Source organism: Berghia stephanieae, chromosome 1, assembly GCF_034508935.2.
Source record: "Berghia stephanieae isolate SIO BIC M18660-M18661 chromosome 1, UCSD_Bste_1.3, whole genome shotgun sequence".
Lineage (NCBI taxonomy): Eukaryota > Metazoa > Mollusca > Gastropoda > Nudibranchia > Aeolidiidae > Berghia > Berghia stephanieae.
Window position 1 is genome coordinate 31,029,840 of NC_088360.1, and position 18,326 is coordinate 31,048,165.

Here is an 18,326-nt window from a genome sequence, read left to right on the forward strand (position 1 = left end):
TTGATGAAAAATTGAAGCTTAGTAGGTAAGGAGACATAGTGAAAAGAAAATGGACGAAACCGTAGAAATAAATCATGAAAAAAGATGCAATAAGAAGAATGCAGAATTTCATTTGTTTGTTAACAATCGATCCAAGTAGGTAACAGTGAAAAGCAATCGGATTCAAACGCTAGATTACTGAAGGGGCCCATAGGATCATTGGTTTCGACCAAATTCCAAAACAGCAATTTAATACATGATATATATTTTTTTCTTTTATACTTTGGCCAGATGAGTTGAATTTTATGATATTAAACAGTAATTCATGGATTAAAAGATCTATTTTTCCATGTGAAAGTTTAAAATTTAGTTTTTCGACAATTTGGCATTTTTTGAGGTATGTTTGCTATTTTTCGCAAAATTAATTGCCAACCGTGATCATCATAGAATCATAATAAACATCAGAGATTTTTCCTACTTCGTTGTAATAATACATAGAAATCGGAAAGCTTGACATAATAATTACATAATATTATGACAACGCTGAGAACTCCAGATTTCTTCTAATATTACAAAGATTTCTATGTGATATTATCTCTTTGCTCTGTGCTCTGATCATATTTGTTTCGCGTGCCATTAGTTTATTCTCTGTCATGGAATTTTCTAAATAAAATTTCCACTTAAAATTAAAACTAAAACATCGTCCATCCACATATTCAGCTCTTGAAACCAAAACGTCCTACGCCTACGGTCTACGCAGCCTTATTGCCTCGATTCTCTAACCCGTTGAGAAATAATGATGACCCGACTATAGGTGTATATTTATAAATCTATTGACACGACAGACTGGTTGAGAACGAATTGTGTTCACTTTCCTTTCTGCTCACTCATCTCAACAATGATACAATTTTGTCTCATTGTAAACAAGCAAGGATGTGTCCGTATCAAGAGGTAGGTTGGTATGGTTAAAAAGATATTGCGCCTTGAACTTGAAGTTGCTAGGGTTTTCGTTTGAGTTTGAGTCACTCAGACTCAGTGCTTTATAACTGGCACTTCTGACAAGGAGATAGTGAATTGCCTCGGTGAGGCCTCCTACTCCTGCCTAATTAAACATCTTGTTTTCTGTTTCTCTCTTATTTTCAGAGAGGCTGGATTTATTTTATCCTAAACGGAGTGTCTACGTACACGGTAACTTTAAGCAGTTTAGTGTGCAGTGGTGGGAGTCAAATTGTGACCCAACTCGCCCATAACAAAGTTATGACTGGAAATTGCCGTTTGCTTTTACTAAAACTTTTAGGGGGGGGGGGTTCAATTAACGATGCATAACTCCATTATAAAGAGGAAAATCGCAGATATTTTGGTATCATTATTTTTGTTACTAACCAGGCACCTAGCCTCAGGATCTATGTACACGGTAACATTTATACACGGTAACCTTGAATATCGCCTTTAAAGGGTTAAGTTGTATTGTTTGATTTTTTTAATATAACACGCGCGCATGCACACACACACATACATACAGAGCGAGGTCCATTCATTGCTTATATTGTAGCGGCAAACCAGTTACGAGAGTTGCCGTGTACGTAGAGATCCTGAGTCTAGATGCCCGGTTACCGTGTACGTAGACACTGCCTATCTTAAAAAGACATACCTCTGTAAGAATTTAATTATGCACTTCCTTCATTAAAAAAAAAAGGACTTTGGTGGTAAGAAAGGTAAAAATTTTCAATTCTTTCGATCCAGTGAAGATATACATTTTATTGTAGTAATTTAAAAGGCTTGACACCATAATTCCAATGCTACCATCTTTTAGAAAATTGGACTATTCAGATTGGTAGGAGAATGGGGGGAGGGGGGGGGAGAGACAGTATGCCACAGTGGTATGGTCTTTGCTTCATAACAATAAGGTACCAAGTTCGACTGCTCTCCGAGCTGTGCGTCTTTGAGCAAGTCACCTCACACTAGCTCACATTGTGGTGCAGCAGTGTGGTTCTTGGATTTAACCCTGAAGACAAATTCTTACATGGGGTGAATGATAAAGGGAATTTATATACTTTTATATTACTCAATATCCACTAAACGTGCACAAAGCGCTTTACAGGAGGTCCCTGACCAACAGCAACACGTAACATGTAGAAAGACTCATGATGCCTGTTAGGCAATATTACAATTTTCTCAGACAAAGACAATGCTGTTAAACGGCCAGGTACTCATTTTACACCTGAGTGTGGTGAGAGAATGTAATGTGAATAAAGAGCCTTTTCCAAGGACTCAACTATGCGCCGAGCAAAGCTCGAACCTAGGACCTCCCAATCCGAAAACGAGTGTCATGCCACTAGACCACATCACTGCGCTTTCCTGTAAAAAAATAAAATTTTGCAGTTGATTATGAGTTAAAAAAACAAAACAAAAAACAAGAGACAAATGAAAAAAAAGACGGTTTGTGATTAATAGGGTTACCATTTACACACTTTCACTTACCTGGGATAAAAATAAATCCCAGATTTCTCCTTTTTGGTCACATGTGTCTTTTATATTTTTCAATTAAAAAAAACAAAACAAAAACCGAAAAAACCCCACTTTCATATGTATTATTATACAGGAAAATCTAATCACGCCATTAATGACCCATAAAATGCTGCAAGCACTCCAACTTTCACCATTTGCCACAAAACATCTGAGTATTAATATTTGCACAGTGACATTCGCAGATAATCAAATGGAGACCCAAAGATGCAAATTCTTAATACCTCACATTGTCGTTGATTTCACGTACTGTAGTGAGTGACATTTGATCACTTTTTAAAAAACAATGTGTTACATATTTGTATTTTATAAAACAACTGTGGTTTTGGCATAATTAATGATTTATGCACAACGACAGTGTGTAAAATCCTCATTGCAATACACTGTGTGTAAGATTCAACAACACATAGATATATTTAAACAAACTAACAATTTAGTTCAGAAAAGTGAGTGGAGCAGGCACTTATGTTGATAACAACGAGAAATGAAGTAGTGAGTAGGAAAGTGCCAGAAGACAATAGAGAATAAGCGATCTTTTTTGGGATCGTGGATAGCTCATACGGTAGAGTCATGCTCTCCCCGGCCAGGTGGAGTTGTCGTACCAGTAAGGTCGCGGGTTCGAGTCCCCTTCGAAAAATTGTTATTCTCTATTGCCAGATTCCTACTCGCTTCATTTCTTGTTGTTACCAACATAAGTGCCTGCTCCAATCACTTTTCTGAATTAGAAATTCACCCCAAATACCGAACATACTCAATGTCCCAATCATTTCTATGTTATATGTTTTGTTGAGAATATTGGCTATTAAGCTTAACTGTTGGCCAACTAACTTTGCAGCGTTTGTGTGCGTTGAACCCATGACCTCAAGAAGTCAGGAAGAGAAGGATCTAGGATTAAAAGCGATTGTTTTTTGGATTGTGGATAGCTCATACGGTAGAGTCATACTCTCCCCTGCCAGGCAGAGTTGTACCAGTAAGGTCGCTGGTTCGAGCCCCCATCACCGCCAAAAAAATTTTTTAAAAAAATTATTCCCTATCGTTTTCTGGCACTTTCCTACTCACTTCATTTAACAATTTAGTTCTCTTCACATCGCCATCAACCGGCTTCTCAATGATTCTTTCTTCGTCCACTCTCCCTTGCACTATTTCCCACAATACCTTTTCCCACCAATACATTCACATTGTGTGAATACATTTATTCCTGACACGATGCTATTTGAAATTCACCGCTTACAATAACTTGAACTATGAGAATTTTTTAATATAGTGCAATATCCACTTAATTTGCTCAAAGCACTTTACAAGGGGTCCCTGACCAACAGCAACATGTAACATGTAGAATGAGACATGATGCCTGTTAGGCGATATTACAATTTTTTTTTGACAGTGACAACGTTGTTAACAGCGATGTACTCATTTTACACCTGAGTACGGTGAGAGAATATTAGTAAAGAGCCTTTTTCAAGGACTCAACAATGCGCTCAGAGAAGTACTCGAACACTGGACCGTCCGATCCGAAAGCGAGTGTCATACCACGAGACCACATAGCCGCACCGCTTACAATAGTACATGAAATTAACAATGACATTATTTGTATTCATGATGTAAAATTCTAATGACATTTGAAATGAAATCATGACAGAAATTACAAGCATGACCTGCAATCTGAAGGCCAAAGACAGATGGAAAGGGAGATCATCGCCCAATGTCTTGCCAGAAATAATAAACAGGTAAATTGCTTCATATGACTTCAGACAACATGAAAACATTACATTTATGTTATGAATTTCAATAGTGAACACCGTGCACAAGGGGCTTTTTACACATGAAAAAAAAAAATTCCTATGTGGAAGTATAATATTTAACACAGCATAGGACAAGACATATTGCCATTTAGGATAGAAGTACAATTTGAATAGGAAGACGACTTCTCTTTTCATCTTTACACCAGATGGAAGTTTAGACAAGAGTGCTGATCATTCTCCTTGGATCTGTGGAAATCCGCGATTTAAGAGTTAGAAGAGGAATTGGCTCCTTTTAAAAAGGACATTTTTCCCAATCAAATGTACTCGGGGCGAAGTGGCTGAGTGGTTAATGCATTGGACTGTGATCCGGAAGGTCCTGGGTTCGAGTCCTGCTTCAGGCACTTTTGTTTTTTTTCTTGGGCCCACCAAGTGCTCACTTGGACAACATGGGTTATTCCTGTTGACATCAGACATCCTGTGTTATGAATTATCTATATTCCTTTATGGAATGCTGCCTGGCGATGGTAGCTTATGATGCCGTGGCAGAAGGGCGTCATTTTTTTTTTCTTAATGTATTGGCAGTGAGAGACTTGATGTGTGGTGGAACAAATAGATGCAGTTTTCCCACTCTCTAGAAGTGATCTAAAGTATCAATGATAAGTTATCATCTCCATTGGTCTAAAGTATCAATGATAAGTTATCATCTCCATTGGTCTAAAGTATCAATGATAAGTTATCATCTCCATTGGTCTAAAGTATCAATGATAAGTTATCATCTCCATTGGTCAAAAGTATCAATGATAAGTTATCATCTCCATTGGTCTAAAGTATCAATGATAAGTTATCATCTCCATTGGTCTAAAGTATCAATGGATAAGTTATCATCTCCATTGGTCTAAAAGTGGGGATGAATGAAATAAAAATAAGTCTAAAATGCAATCGTTCAAAAATGTTCCTCCAGGTTAAAAGAGGAGACTATATTTTATACATTTTTTACTATTTCAGTGCAGCTTTTTCTACCACGAGAACCTGACAATTGTGTACAAGAATTTCACAGCTCTCTGTCTTATTGCTGGGATAACCAAAGACGAGGTAATCATTAGAGATTTTTGATGTATTGGAAATAAATAAGTAATTTGGTCATGACGGGGCTGGACAGATTCATCCAACTCTGTGTGTTATTCTTTTGGTGAAAAACCTTCGAGGGGTTTTTAACATCCATTTTTACAAACAATTTGTCATTTTTAAACCGACAAGAACTGATGAGTGACAGATTATAATATTTTACTTGATCAATATGGATGTAGTTTAACATAATATGTTTATAAGGCTTAATGTAGGATTTTATCCTTTAAATGCCTTTGATATCAAAACTACAAAGTGATTTATCAATAGTATTGTCAATGAATCAATAAACCAATGAGTAAGAAAACATTTCTAGTTATATTGAAATCTTAGATAATGCAACTCTCTGTCAATCAAAATTTAAAACCTATTCAGAGAACGTGCATTCCTCGTTTTGGATCGAATATTGTTACACAAGTGAATGGTACGAAGCATAAAAATTGTTGAAACATGAAATGAGCTTTTGGCACAGTGTAATTTCTGGATTCAATTTGTCAAACTTCATTAATCTTCCTTCCACAGGGATCAATATTGGGTCCAGTTCTTTTTACAATGTACATGAAACCCCTTGGGCCAATTATTTCTGATTTTAATCTGAATTACCAATTTTATGCAGATGATTGTCAAATCTTTCAATCAGCAACCTACGACCATTTACATCGTTTAATTGAACATTTCAAATCTTTCTTGAGGAGAAATCAATCTTCATTGGGTTTGCAAAGAGAACTCCACTGGCTTCAAGTTGAGAAACGTATAGAATATAAGATCTGTACTATTGATTTCAAATCACTGCACTCTGATTATCCTGGATACATTAATGACATGCTTAAATACTATGTCCCATCCAGAAATCTGAGATCAAAGTCTGATAATAATCACATACTTGTGAAGCCAAAACTGACTCGTTTGAATATTCAGCATCCCTTATTCGGAACTCCCTTCCAAGATATATCCGAGACAATAATGATGCAGAATTCTTTTAAAAACATCTTAACACATTTTTAAAAAATGTAATACTGTAGAATTATATTGGTATGGATCATACTGTATGTTTGAGTGTTTGAATATCTGAGTGAAAGTCGCCACGTTACTGTTAAGCATTTTGAGCTTGTTGAGATATGGGGTAAGGCGCTGTATAAAAACCATATATTATTATTATTATTATTATTATTATTATTATTATTATTATTATTATTATTATTATTGTTATTGTTATTTTATTATTATTATTATTATTATTATTATATTATTATTATTATTATTATTATTGTTATTATTATTATTGTTATTATTATTATTATTATTATTATTATTATTATTATTATTATTATTATTATTATTATTATTGTTATTATTATTATTATTATTATTATTATTAGTATTATTATTATTATTATTATTATTATTATTTTTGCTCCCATAATGTTTCACATCATTATATAAACAATTCTATCGGCTCAGCCCACCGTTCAATACATCTAAAATGTCACAATAACATGTAAACAACTTTATCGACCCAGCCCACCGTTAAATAAGAAATCTTAACTAATTCAGTGGTTAAAGATTGTAAGTCTTCCATATGACATTGTGTCGACTATTTGGTGTGTCAGTGAATTTTTACAAATGTACACACCTGATGGATCAGCAGTCTGTAGCACACTTAATCTAATTTTTAAAAAAGAATACTCACTCCACCAATCAACGGCTATCACCATCATCACATTTAACATCAGCTCCACAATCATCATTATCACCATCTTCGTTGTCATCATCATAATCATTATCATTGTCATCGTCATAATCATCATCCTCAACCCTGAAATTTGAAGTTGAGGGCAGGCACGTCTAGTATTGATTTAAAGTCAGATCTTACGATTTAAAATGTTTAGTTGCCTGCTTGGACTCAGATTGCTATGATATAGATTTATTGAGACAAGACAAATGTTTTCATGGCTCATGCAATCCAAATCTGTGAGATGATGTAACGATTGCAAGGAAAAATTGCAAGAAGGGAAGTCCATGAGTTGGATGATTTCAGTTTTCTTAAGGTTCATGAATTCAGGAAATTTGTATAAGATTGAAATATCCAGGAATGCAAGACAATTAACTCTCAAACGTTCCACTGTTTTGAGCAAAAATTGTGAATGGAGGGGGTGCAGGTACATTAGGATACCCTGAACTCACTCACTGTGCGCTAATGCTGGCATGTTATATATCAATTTGCTCGTCAGATGTTTTAGTTTCACATTCTTAAAGTTTTTTATAATTTCAAGGCACTTTCCTGGACACAAATATGATTTATGTGTCAAGGTAGGGTCTCAAATTTTCAAGTAAAAACTGCATTTTCTGCAAATGCCAAGAAGGAAAAAAATAACTGTTCAAAATTATGATCAAAACAAGTTTATTTTCTAAAAATACATCATGTCTTACAACTTTTATGCAAAACTCAAGTATGTAATGCATAAATTGAGCATCTGGTGGGGTCTCAAATGTATCCACACATTTACTCAAACAAGGGGCATAATCCAATAATTTTTACATGTTCACAAAAATGTCTCTAAATTGCTTATGTCAGCATTTCTTTGGCATATTTTGGATATATCTTGGTCAACAGACCTAAACACATGATACAAGAAGACATTTCAACATGGTGAAAAGGTTTTGGGGTAATAATTCCATTACAAAAGTAAAATTATATAATTATTTTAAAATTCACTTGTGTGTCACTTGTTTAGTGCAAAGACTGAACTATACACACCAAAAATATACACAAGTTCCTTCTTACTGATACAATTGATAATACATGGATAAATATAATAAAGGACTTCAGTATACATATATATTTATTTATATATGTAAATGTATTCGCAGAGAGCGAATAGTATTTTTTTTTCCGCAAAGAGCGAAAACGAATGATTATTCGCAGAGTGCGAAAATATTTTAATTTCACAGTAACAGTACCTTAACAAAATAAAATAAAAATATACAGACAATTTAACATTTAAAAAACAAAGAGCATTTTAAAATACAATAATAAATCAAATAATTTACTCAAGAACTGTATGATACCACAACATACATTTTCTATCCGGCTGTAAACAAAACCATTTTTTACAATATAAACACCTATGTCTAGTTTTCTGTACTTTCCCCCTATCTAAGCATAACCTACAATCACCCCTTGAATTTGAAGAAGCATCTGGTAAAATTGGATGGATTAACTTAATTTCTTCATCTATATCATTATTATCACTATTCCTGCTATTTGCTTTAGATTTACTTTTACATTTACAATTACAATTTGTATTTAAAGCAAGTGGTGGACCCTCTAGATCATCTATCCCGCCTAACTGCCTGGCTAACTCCAGAGTAAAATCTAACTGATTATACTGTTTTGGTCTCTGTAATTCTTCAATATCACTATGCCTAGCTCTATATTCTTTGAACAGAATATAACTATTAACCCTAGCAATGTCAATAAAATGAAAAAATAAACTTTTCCACCACTTGTGTGTTTTTCTAAGACTATTATATTTCCCAATAAGTTGATCAGACAAATCTACCTCATTCATATTCTTATTGTAATCTTTAACTAATTCAGGCTGTGCAACATCTAATTTTCTGAAAACCCCATTATCTTTACTCCTACGTTGTACTACTGCCTCCTTATTTGCATCATGTATTGTAGATATAAATGAAACTGTCTTATTATCTTTCCACTGTAAAGCTAAAATATCACCATCCCTATGCCATCTAAACTCCCCCCTCTTAACCCTCTTTTCCCATTCTCTAACGTTCTTTAGACTAACTGGAAATCCTTTTCGATTAACTATTATTGTCCCACAAGCTCTCACATTCTTCACAACCAAATCTTTAAAAAGTTGAACACTAGTATAAAAATTATCCACATATAAATGATATCCTTGATTGAACAAGCCAACAAGCAACTGCATAACCACATTATAAGCTAAACCATTTGTTGTATTACCCCCTACCTTACCCAAATAAACATCAAAATTGTGTGTATACCCTGCCTTTGAATCTGCTAAAACCCACAATTTCATTCCCCACTTTGTTGGCTTGTCCTTCATATACATTCTAAAGCTATACCTTCCCTTATTTTTAACCATCCTCTCATCTATTGAAATATTCTGATAAGGTTGAAACAATTTCATACATTTTCTACGAATATAATCCATCATAAATCTAGCTTTACATAATTTATCATCTCTATTTTCTGTTCTAAAATTACTTATTTTTAAAAAACTCATAAGACATTTATAACGCCAAATTGACAAAAACCGACGCGCCCACAAACCATTCAACAATGTCTCCTCACACCAATATAAAGTAACACGCTCCACTTTCACACAACTCATGTACATCAACAAACCAATAAATCTATACATTTCATCCACATTCACAGGTTCATCCTTCCACCTCTTATGCAACGTCGGTTTCGAATCCGCACACATACTCGCATAATCATTCGTCCACTCACAAAACAAAGACAACAGTTCTTGAGTAAAAAACAAACGAAAAAAATCTAAAGGCGTTAAAAATTTTCGGTGATCTAAGCGAGTCACCGTATCAGGCAGGCGTGGACCAGGGACTCGCTCAGGGAGAAAAGGTGGCACTTTGTTCTCGGGACCACCATCCACACATAGTTTCTTCGGCTGTGATGGGCCAGGGATTTCATCATGATCCGAACGCCTGAAGAAAATAATAATAACAAGAATTAAAATAAAAAGAAGTACTTTGAAAACAAAGGAAATGAAAAATAATTCTGAAAGGAGAAAGCAATTAATTACACATATAAATATAAAATATCAAAATATTTTATCACTCTCCCTTTTTTACATCACACACTAGTTCTGGAATAATATTTCTTGACATAGAGTTGAGTAGAGTAAAAATACTATAAATAATCTTCCTGTAGACCCAAAACTGAATATATAACATAATATCAACAATAATACATCAGAAAACACAAAACAGTCAATATGAATATAAATGCTCTATAAGAACAACTAAATATCAGGTCAGTTCTCACCTTTTTCTTTGACAAGCAGAACTAGTTGTGGCAGTGGCAGTGTCAGTATCATCAGTAGGAGTAGGGACTTGTGCATGTCTCCCAGTTTCATTCCCACAGTCCTCACACGGAATACGAATCTCGCTAGAAGAAAGAAAAAAGAACAATATTTTATTATACAAATTGTCGACACATCAAATCAAGACATACAAATCATTTCTATATCTCATTCAAGTGGCCGAACTAACCGTCTTCTGACCTCCGTGTTTGTTTACATTTTCAACACACAACACTTCACTCGTCCTAGTCAAACTCAAGCACTTCATAAATACAATTATAAACAAAAAAAAAAACTTTTTGTACTATATTAATGAAATAGATAATAAAGTTGAATAAAATATACATATCATGGGCATTATGTGATCGTTTGATGTTACTTTGAGAAGATTTCTGAAAAATACTTACTCGTCGTTCTCACTGTCAGATCCCATATTTGGCGAGTACGGCAGGTCGAATTCTTGAGACCATTCGGACTCAATTTCATCATCATCCTCGTCATCACTTACATCCACGTTGAAGAGGATGTCATAAATTTCAGACTCTTTGAGATTTGCCATGGTGCAAAAAGTTTAAATAATATAAATTTGATAAATTGTGAGTTGGAGTTGTAGAAAGATTTCCCGAAACAAAATGGCGGATCGAAGGTAACGGATGGAGTCGTTAGCAACCTAGCTTTCGTATCTCTCATTATTTCGTAACATTTTTTTACATTTTTAACATAATTGTGATGAATTATTAAATGAAAATCATTCTTTTATAATAAAATAATAGTTTCAACACATAATCTGGCGATTTTTTACCGCAAAATGGGATTATGAAAAAGGGGGCGTTGTCACGATCACCGGTGATCGTGGTTTCTATTTGTGGAACGTTTGAGAGTTAAAAAGATAGATATTTATCTTTTTAAATGGATAAATTAATGTATTACAACTTATAAATGAATATGATATGTATTAGCACTAATAAATCTTGTCTAACAGATAAATAAATGAATTACAACTAATATAGATAATATCGTAATAATAATATAGATAAATCTCTTCAGGGACAGCATGGCTCAGCAGTACGGTCTTTGCTTCTACCTGTAAGGTACCGAGTTTGATCACCCACTGCTGTGCTGTGTGGCCTTGAGCAAGTCACCTTGCCCTAGCTCAATTTGTGGCGCGGCTCTTCGGCTGACAACTGGGTTTTTCCATTCTTCCCTTGGAGTAGACCCAAGAGTAAATTTCCCTTATGGGATGAGTAAAGGGAATTTTACTAGTATATTTTTTATTTTTTTTTCAAATAGATAAATTAATGTATTCTTGTTGTTCTAAACCCAATCCAGAATGAGCTGGCAACACAAGAAATACTGAACGCCTTCATGGAGTCGTTGGTCTTGTATTTTGGACAGGTGGTAAGGAGTTTTAAAAGCGTTGTTGACACCAACATTTTTGTTTAGGTTTTATGATTTTAACTCACTCAATCCTAGAGGTTTGTTTGTTGTTTTATTTTTGGCTACTTTTCAAAATTGGAAAAAATGTATTAAAAATGAGCATGTACATAGATAGTTTTATTCAACTACGATTAACATGTAAAATAAACCCCAAAAAACACATTAGCTTTGTGATACTACGCCTATAATTTGTCTTAGAAAAATGTAATAAATAGGCATGGTGTAAAAGTATCACTGGGTATACTACTAGACGACGGATATAGTCGGTGTTAGGGTTGAGAGAGTTAATCTTTTTTTTATGACAACATTTTATGACCTCAGTTTTTTCCCCCTTCTGTAACCACAATTATTACAAGGCCACTTTTCAATAACAGTAACAGTTAGTTTCTAAACTAAGAAAGGTAACAAAGACCAGTTAAACCAAAAACTAGAGGTACCTACACGAGCCAATAAGATGGAGAGAAAGATGAAGTGAGTAAATCTGACTCATTTAATATAAGGGAACAACACAATACAAACAACGTTTCGGCCTTTGGCCTTCTTCAAGGCCGACACATCGTTAGTTTTGTGTTGTTCCCTTATACGATATGAGTCATATTTACTTTTAAATTAAAAAAAGAGCTTTATATAGCGCAATATCCACTAAATGTGCTCAAAGCTCTTTACAAGGGGTCCCTGGTCAACAGCAACATTTAACATAAAGGACGGGACATGCCGCCTGTTAGGCGATATTACAATTTTTCTGACAAAGACACCTCTGATAACGGCCAGGTACTCATTTTACACCTGAGTACGGTGAGAGAATGTGAGTAAAGAGCCTTTTCCAAGGACTCAACTATGTGCTGAGTGCGAGGCTCGAAATCAGGACCTTCCAATCCGAAAGCGAGTGTCATACCACTAGACCACATAGCCGCACATACTTTATATTTCTCTCCAAAAAACAGTTATTTCTGCAACAGTGTGGTAGATATAAAAATATCAGAAATAATGAAACATCAGTGGACAGTAATGTTGAATATGAAATAGATGATTTAACTTTTCAATGTTAAAAACATTTTTGTGATAAATTCTTATTCTTTTTGTTTATTCTGTTTCTTTTTTTTCTCTCCTTTCAGTCGGAGCTCGACGTATCCTTTGATAAATTTGATGCAACGTGTTTTGGGGTGGTTTGTTTTTTATTGATTATGATGGATTCCTTTTAAAAAATTCATGGTGAAATGCTCAAATGTCATAATCTTGCTGAATTGGGTGAAATGCTCAAATGTCATAATGATGCTGAATTGGGTGAAATGCTCAAATGTCATAATGATGCTGAATTGGGTGAAATGCTCAAATGTCATAATGATGCTGAATTGGGTGAAATGCTCAAATGTCATAATGATGCTGAATTGGGTGAAATGCTCAAATGCCATAATGATGCTAAATTGGGTGAAATGCTCAAATGTCATAATGATGCTAAATTGGGTGAAATGCTCAAATGTCATAATGAGGCTAAATTGGGTGAAATTCTCTAATGTCATAATAATGCTAAATTGGGTGGAATTCTCAAATGTCATAATGATGCTGAATTGGGTGAAATGCTCAAATGTCATGATGATGCTGAATTGGGTGAAATGCTCAAATGTCATGATGATGCTGAATTGGGTGAAATGCTCAAATGTCATGATGATGTTAAATTGGGTGAAATGCTCAAATGTCATGATGATGCTGAATTGGGTGAAATGCTCAAATGTCATAATGATGCTGAATTGGGTGAAATGCTCAAATGTCATGATGATGCTGAATTGGGTGATATACCCAAATGTCATAACAATGCTGAATTGGGTGAAATGCTCAAATGTCATGATGCTGAATTGGGTGCAATTTCTAAGTTTGGCAAACTTTAAAATTAATCAAGAGAAAATCAATAATGATTTTAATAGCAATAACAAAAATGATAATATTTTTGCTGCATCTTTTGCCTACCACTCAGAACGCCTCACAAACGCAGTTTAAAACATTCACTGTTTTTAAACCCCGGCTTGTATTCCATCTTGGCTAAAAGTTTGGCCCATGTATGCGTGAATAGGTATACATACCCCTGTTCTCCACCCCACCCCCCCCACACCACACACACAAACATAGAGATAACTTGCACAAATGAAATAACCATATTGTAGACAAGTCATGCCTGCATTAAAACAGCTTTTGAAAAAGACAAATCCTGTCCAACAAACTATGGGTAAAATCAATAACAAATAATTGAATTGACAAGAGTTATAGACCCTTGACATATTTCAAGATTGTATTCAACATGGAGCGCGTCTACATGATTTTGGATGAGGTGATCATCAATGGATCAGTGGCCTTCACCAGCAAGGAGAGGGCCTTGTTACCTCTACAGCTTTTGGATGCTGGAAGTTGATAACAATGTCATATCTTTATAGTCATCATCATCATCCTTTTATCATCATCATCATTATCATCATCACTATCATCATCCTTTTATCATCATCATCATTATCACCATCAATATCATCATCATCATTTTATCATCATCTTATTGCCATCATATATTCACCATTAGTTAGAATGGTACAGTCGACTCTGCTTAATTGCACACCCTTGGTAGTTCAGATTAGTCTGTCGATTAAGCGGAGAAGCTAAACCTAGTATCTAAACATCAGTTTTCATGTAGTATTCATGGAGGACCTTCCCGTCCGAGGTTTCTATGGACTTGGGACCGTCAAATTCAAGACTGGTTAGAAGAGGCCTTTTTGTTTTTTTTTAAATTTTTTTTTTTTGGGGGGGGGGGGGGGGGGGGGGGGTGTTTGGGCTGCTTTTTTCTTTTAAAATTTCTCTTTTCATTTGTGTTTCATCGACATCAAAGAGTGACATTATTGTTTGTAAGAATGGTAATCGTGAAGCGTTGATTGTAGTTAAGCCTTGTCTCGTCTGCATTGTAAATGTCTTTAGAGTTGTACTGCTGAAGAAGTTGTTTCAAAACTTCATCACTCCATTGGATGGCAGAAGAGACATCAGCATAGTGTTTTTTGTCATGTTCTTTTTCAAACACGACATTCTGTTGACATTTCCATCTCGAGAGCCAGCTTTCTAATAGCTGTCATCTGCATTTTTTGCCAAATTGGGACCTCAAATTTGCCAAAATTTGCCCAAAAAACCCCCAAAATTTGCCAAAAAGACCAAAATTGGCCAAAAAATTTGCCTAGGAGAACTAAGCGTTACAGTAAAAATTAACACGCTATACAGAAACAAAATATATATAAAAGACAATTTATTACATTTAAGGAGGCTACATTGATTAATTTACACAATAGCGTTGTTACAAAGATTTTAAAGGATCATTATCCGTAGAGAGTAGCTTCCCTTGGTTTGGGCCCAGGCAAAGCTGCAACATTTCTCAAGTTTCGCACTTTTTTTTTCGTTATTTTGTTTTCACTTCTTTTTTTTCCCAAAATTTGCCATGCGATTTGTCAACTTTCCCAAAATTTGCGGATCGCCCTGATATTTGCGGCCGCAAAAAATGCAGATGACAGTAATAGGGAGAAAGACTTGTCTTCAGTTGATGTCAGTTCAGTCACCTTTTGAGTGTAACAATCTGGACACGGACCGTATAGCTCAGTCAAAAGATGAGACGCGAGTCCTACCTGTAATCCTTCCTTAGAGAATTGCAGTCGAGTGGCCAGACAATGTAAACAAACACACGGCATTGAGTGGACTGGGATCACGTGTCACACCTTGTGATGCAGACAGCTAGTTTTAAGCCAATTAACCCGTCGTCATGTCAGGTAATCCTTTGATGTCAGTTAACAAGCATTGCACGTCTGACCTAGTCGGGGTCAGAGGGAAAGTGGAATTGCGTTGACTGGAACGCTTTTTTCACGCATTATACGATATATTAACGTGCCAATCTCGTTCAATGTGAATCGATTTTCATTACCTTTTTAAATTGTATTTTTTAGATAATTTGCTAAAGTCAAGATGTAGTCAAGATGTGGCGAATAAGCGGAGAAGGTGTGTAATTTAGCAGAGCGATTGTTTGGAAAAAATTCAGTCCATTTTTTCTAGAATGTGTAGCGTATAAGCGGAGTATGCGATTAAGGGGAGTGAACTGTAATAGGAATTTATTGATCTAAGCCTGGGGCCGGTGATTTTCTACCAACTCAGGTGTATGCTTGTGGTGCCTTATTACTATTACTCTATCACTATCATCATGGTCATTAGCCATTCCAATATTCATGTAAATATTCCTATCAATACTTCATCGACATCATCATCAGCAGCAGCAGCATCATTAGCATCCACATCATCATCATTATCATCACATTCCTGTCTTCATCATCATCATCATCACCATATACCCATAATAATAATTTAAATTCCGTATCTTTTCCATCTGTTAATAAAACCATGTTATATTGTACTGTAGATCACCATTATTGTCAAGAGTTTATGGTTGTGTCTTGTGTTCAGCCATTTTGTGTTTGTTCCAACAAACATCTGCTCTCTGGATGGTAAAAAATCGTCCTCAAGGGCCTTAAGGCTGCAAGGAGCAAGAGTTTATCCCAGCTTTTATAGCTCAAAATGGACAATTGGTCCCGGGTTTGAGTTACGCTTTGAGCAGCGCATAGTCGAGTCATTGGAAAAGGCTCTTTACTCACATTCTCTCACAGGACTCTGGTGTAAAATGAATACATGGCCGTAAACAGCGTTGTCTCTGTCGGAAAAATATATAATAATATCCTTACACGAGTCAAGTCTCGTCCTACATGTTAAATGTAGTTGTTGCCTAGGGACCCCTTGTGAAGTGTTTTAAGTTCGTTTAGTGGATATTGTTCTATACAAATGCTCAATTTGTTCAAGTTATATCTCAGGTCATCAATGTGTTTGAATTTAGCGGTCTAACTAGCCAAATGCTTGTCTGTCATTTTATCTGGAATTTAAATGTTGTATTTATATTCTCATTGTTTTTGTTATTGTCTGAAGAAGGGTTTTGGGTCCAAAACATTCTATGTTTGGTATTGTGTTCATAGTTCAAGCTGTTGTATTCATTTTTCTATTTACAGTCCACGAGTTCTAGCAGCTGGGTGGAGTCTTTTGACCTTCGAGGTGGGCAGGGGAGGTCACTTGGTTTGTCTTATACCCCCCCCCCCCACCCTTTATCTGTTTTCTGAATTGTTTTCTTGTCTTTGTCTCGGAGCCAGAGTCTTTGACTGGGAGGGAAACAGTAAAATGCCTTTAAAACAAACAAAAAATAAAAGAAAACCCCCCAAAACAAACAGCTTACATGACAAAAAAGGTTGTACAGTGGAGTCCATTTATAACGAGTCCTGGAATAACGAGAAGTCTGTTGTAACGGCATCTTTCTAAAACCCCGTTTTTTTTTTCTTCTTGCAAGCGAGCGGAACAAACTCACGACGTAATGGGACGGGGGCGACATGGTGGTGTTATATGATGCCTTGGGTAGGGGAGAACGCAATTTGCGAGTCCCTTTCTTTCTTATTGCCAACGCCGAGCAGTCAACATCGCTAGCGCTAGTCAGTTTTAATTTAATTATCATCAGTACCAGTCAAGACATATCCTTGTTCAATACACCTTTATAATGGCATCTAACTCTAAATCATTTATCAAGAAACGTAAATGTTTAACTCTTGAGACCAAAGCTATGTTGATTGAAGAGGTCGATAAAAAGATCCGAACAAAAGCAGAAATTTGTCAGTCGCATGACATCGCTTCAAGTACCTTACACACCATCTTGAAAGATAGAGAAACCATCATGGCGCGTATACCAGTGGACGATTCCAGCAGGAAAGGAAGAAAATAAGAAAGCCCGATTTTGAAGATGTTGACCGCAGTTTGTTGTTATGGTTCAACCAGGCTAGGAGCCTCAGTGTCCGATTTCAGGCCCCATCTTAATGGAAAAAGGCAATGAACTTGCAAAAACCCTAGGACACCAGAACTTTGACATGAGCATTGGTTGGTTGAATCGCTTCAAGGCCAGACACGCCATTTCAATGAAAGTTGTTTGCGGCGAATCAGCTTCAGTGTCGACCGAAACTATTGACAGTTGGAGGAAAGGTCAGCTGCAAGAAATCCTGAGGAAATACCAGCCCGGTGAAATCTTCAACGCGGACGAAACTGGGCTGTTCTACAAGTGCCTGCCAAACCGCACGCTTGCGAGACAGGGAGAGGTGTGCAGCGGCAACAAGATTCCAAAGGAGAGAATCACACTGTTAATCGCTGCCAACATGAATGGGACAGAGAAGTTGCCACTCCTCAGAATAGGGAGGTTCGAGAAGCCGCGGTGTTTCAAAAACATTAAAGCTCTTCCAACAGAGTACAAATTCAACAGAAAGGCGTGGATGACAAGTACGATCTTCGAGCAATGGGTGCGGAAGCTAGATAGAAAGTTTGTTCTGCAAGGAAG

At 35.8% G+C, this 18,326-nt stretch overlaps 1 protein-coding gene across 2 annotated transcripts; it reads left to right on the top strand.

The window, feature by feature from the left end:
* Positions 1-442: 442 nt before the first annotated feature.
* Positions 443-16,332, top strand: LOC144971669 (AP-4 complex subunit sigma-1-like). Of its 2 annotated transcripts, XM_078912746.1 has the most exons (6): positions 443-930; positions 4,145-4,232; positions 5,253-5,339; positions 11,792-11,860; positions 13,015-13,026; positions 14,181-16,332. In XM_078912746.1, the coding sequence occupies exons 1-6, from the start codon at positions 878-880 to the stop codon at positions 14,301-14,303; spliced, it is 432 nt and encodes a 143-aa protein (XP_078768872.1). In that variant the 5' UTR covers positions 443-877; the 3' UTR covers positions 14,304-16,332. The 2 variants fall into 2 exon arrangements, with proteins under 2 accessions (XP_078768872.1, XP_078768877.1); XM_078912751.1 differs by lacking the exon at positions 13,015-13,026 and having other exon boundaries at positions 14,162-16,332.
* The last annotated feature ends 1,994 nt before the right edge of the window (positions 16,333-18,326 follow it).